Consider the following 3,493-nt stretch of genomic DNA (forward strand, 5'->3'; position numbering starts at 1 on the left):
ATTTACTAGCTTTATAGACCACTAATTGTTACAGAAAGAGGCTCTCGGATTATTCTAGAATGCCCCAGGTGGATCACCCATTGCAAATTAGGAGGGAGCATGGAGTGCTTGCTGAAGAGTTCATGTATAACAAAGAGGAACAAAGAGTATTGTCTGCTTGAATGGGATCATCTTTCAATGTTGGACATAGGGAAGCTTACAATCGGGTTTTACAAGCAATTGACATGAGCAGAGGGACTGGTTTTTCCTTGGATGGGCCAGGTGGAACAGGCTAGGAAAGACTTATCTCTACAATGCAATGCTCTCTTGGATACATGGAGAGTCCAAAGTTGCTTTGGCATGTGCATCATCCGGTATTGCAGCACAACTTCTCAACAATGGAAGGACTGCACATTCTAGATTCAAGATCCCTATTGATGTAACTTCTGAGTCCACATGTATCATTAAAGTAAACAGTCAGCTTGCTGAGCTGTTGCGAATGAGTTCATTGATCATATGGGATGAAGCCCCCATGGCTCATAGACACGCTTTTGAGGCTCTTGATAAGACACTAAGGGATGTCATGCAAGTGAACATGTTAGGTTCTCCTACTAGGTGGTGATTTCAGACAGATATTACCTTATGTGCATAAAGGAGGAAGAGCAGACATTGTTAATGCATCTTTGTGCCGCTCATATATTTGGCAAAGTACAGAAATCATGCATCTAACACAGAATATGCGAGTGGTCAATTGTTTTAGTAATGTTATTGAAAGAGAGTTTGTGCAATGGACACTTGATATTGGTAATGACGATTTTTGTGATGGGGACATACTTGATAATGTGGCTTTGCCGGACTGCATGATGCTACCACAAAATAATTTGCAAGCATTGATTGCTTGCATATATGGAGACCTTGAAACACTCTCTTGCCATGCAACCTTTTTCAAGGATAGAGAAATTTTGGCTCCACGGAACAAGGCGGTGGATGCTATAAACAATTTGGGCTTGCAGCAATTTCCTGTTACTTATAAGGAATATGTCAGTGCAGACTTAGTGTGTGAATCAAATTGTGATAGCATTTTATTCACAAGTGAGTTTGTAAATAGTTTAGATCTTGGGGGAGGTTTTCCACCGTATGTTTTACAATTGAAACAGAATGCTCCAGTTATGTTGCTTCGAAATTTGGATCCAAGAAGTGGTCTTTGTAATGGGACACGCTTGATTTGTAAGCAATTCCACAGCAAAGTGATTGAAGCAGAAATCATTACAGGGTCACATGCAGAAAATGCAGTGTTCATTCCAAGGATTGATTTTCTCATGGGATTTAGAGAAGGTCTCCCTTTTGATTTGAAACGCCGCCAATTTCCCCTATGCTGTGTTTTTGGGATGACAATCAACAAGGCACAAGGCCAAACATTGGGAGTTATTGGATTGTATCTCCCAGCACCTGTTTTCACCCATGGTCAATTGTATATGGCAATGTCTTGCGTGAGATCCTCTTCTGCCATCAAGGTTGTGGTTGGTCATAGTCACTTAACAAGCATTAGTAGACATGGAGATCAAAGAACATACACTTCTAACATTGTCTACAAAGAGGTGTTTCAATTGACCTTATGAAGTTAAGTGCATTGATAACAACAATCCATTGTCCCCTGTCACTCCCTTGCCATGGGGCTTAATGTGGTTGGATATGTTCCATCCAATAAAAAACCAGGGTGACTCTCGCAAGAAGCGATAGAGCGACTATGTCTTTGTCATTTATAAGCTTAGTATCTTCTTATGAATTGTAAATGAAACATGGTATAGCCTCAAGCAAGGTATATTTGCTGAGAAGCAAAGGACTAAGATTTATTAGTGTTGTTAGATTTATGATTCATGTGCTTTTTGATGAATTTCTAATCCTTCATGTATGAATGAAGATGGATCCTAACGCCTCTGTGACTTACGCACTAGGAAGACGACCTCGCCACGTGCGAGGTAAAATATTGTATATGTGTGTTTGTGACATTTTCATACTTTAAAGAATTTAATTTAAATCTCACAGTCAACAATTATGTACTAGATCCACCATTATGGAGGGATCCAATCACAGCCATGAAGGTGATTCATGTACTTGAGGACTTGGATGTAGCAAGGTAACAATGTTGATGTTGATATAGTAAAGTAATAGCTTTTGTGTATCAAAATATCTATCTATATTAATAGCTTTTTGTTTGGCTATAGATTACAATATTACCCAAAATTCTTGATGGTGGGTATATATCATGCTTCATATGATCCGAGCTTGCTATGCTACATTCAAGTTGCTATTCACAGAGGATTTAGAATACGTGTCACCATTGCAGAGTTAGGCAGAACCCGTCCAATCAATGCTATGTTTGCTCAGAATCTTAGTCTCGGTGCTTGGTTCCTACGTGTTTTTGTGTTAGGATCTCTTCCCCCAGTGATTGGTAGATGTGTTTTACATCGTAGACCATGGGTGGTTCTATACCGCAGTAGAGCATGTCGTAGGATACACTTTTGAGCGTAGAAAGCTTAAGTCTCTACGCATGTTATATTTTTGGACATGAGAAATATCACTTACTCTATATGTTAGTGCAAAGTTAGTCTTAAAATATGTTGTGAAGACTTTTGTTTAGGTTGCTACATAAAGGTCTTCATGTGAACTTGCAAATATTCAAATTTTGTCTTCTCAAATGTTTATTCTTCTTAAATTCAATATTCTATCTTATAAATTTCCAACACATACAGTAGCGCTCTCTCTCTCTCTCTCTCTCTCTCTCTCTCTCTCTCTCTCTTTGTGTCTCGCTAAAGAGAGAGAGAGAGGGAGAGAGAGGAAAGGAGAGAGAGAGAGAGAGAGAGAGAGAGAGAGAGAGAGAGAGAGAGATAGAGAGAGAGAGAGCTCTGTCTCTCTCTCTCCATCCCATTGTCTCTCTCTCTCTAGCCAGAGACAGAGAGAGAGCCCAGTACATGGACAATAGAAAAGAGTGCAGAGAGAGAGAGAGAGAGAGAGAGAGAGAGAGAGAGAGAGAGAGAGAGAGGGAGGGAATCCACCCAGTATGTAGACAAAGGTTTAGTGTAATCCCACCTACAAATTTTGAGATTTACCTCTAAATTTTAAATTTGAAGGAGGAACAACCTACAAAATTTGGTGTTCCCTATAGCCCTGATGACTGCGAGAGAGAGAGAGAGAGAGAGAGAGAGAGAGAGAGAGAGAGAGAGAGAGAGAGAGAGAGAGAGAGAGAGAGAGAGAGTAATTTGCTTCATCTGTTTTTATGGAATTTTCCAAGAGCAAAAATCTTGAGGGTAATAGAGGCCATGCCCCTGCTGAAGGCGGCGCTTTTTTACTAGTAAGCTTAGTATCTTCTTATGAATTATAAATGAAACATGGTATAGCCTCAAGCAAGGTATATTTGCTAGTAAGCTTAGTATCTTCTTATGAATTATAAATGAAACATGGTATAGCCTCAAGCAAGGTATATTTGCTGAGAAGCAAAGGACTAAGATTTATT

General features: G+C 39.6%; 1 protein-coding gene across 1 annotated transcript; it reads left to right on the forward strand.

The window, feature by feature from the left end:
* Positions 1-716: 716 nt before the first annotated feature.
* On the forward strand, positions 717-1,598 carry LOC147451707 (uncharacterized). The gene has a single exon (XM_086519165.1). The coding sequence runs from the start codon at positions 717-719 to the stop codon at positions 1,596-1,598; it is 882 nt and encodes a 293-aa protein (XP_086375291.1).
* Positions 1,599-3,493: the final 1,895 nt, after the last annotated feature.

The sequence above is a fragment of the Adiantum capillus-veneris genome, chromosome 8 (genome assembly GCF_014529385.1).
Source record: "Adiantum capillus-veneris isolate H3 chromosome 8, ASM1452938v2, whole genome shotgun sequence".
Classification (NCBI taxonomy): Eukaryota; Viridiplantae; Streptophyta; class Polypodiopsida; order Polypodiales; family Pteridaceae; genus Adiantum; species Adiantum capillus-veneris.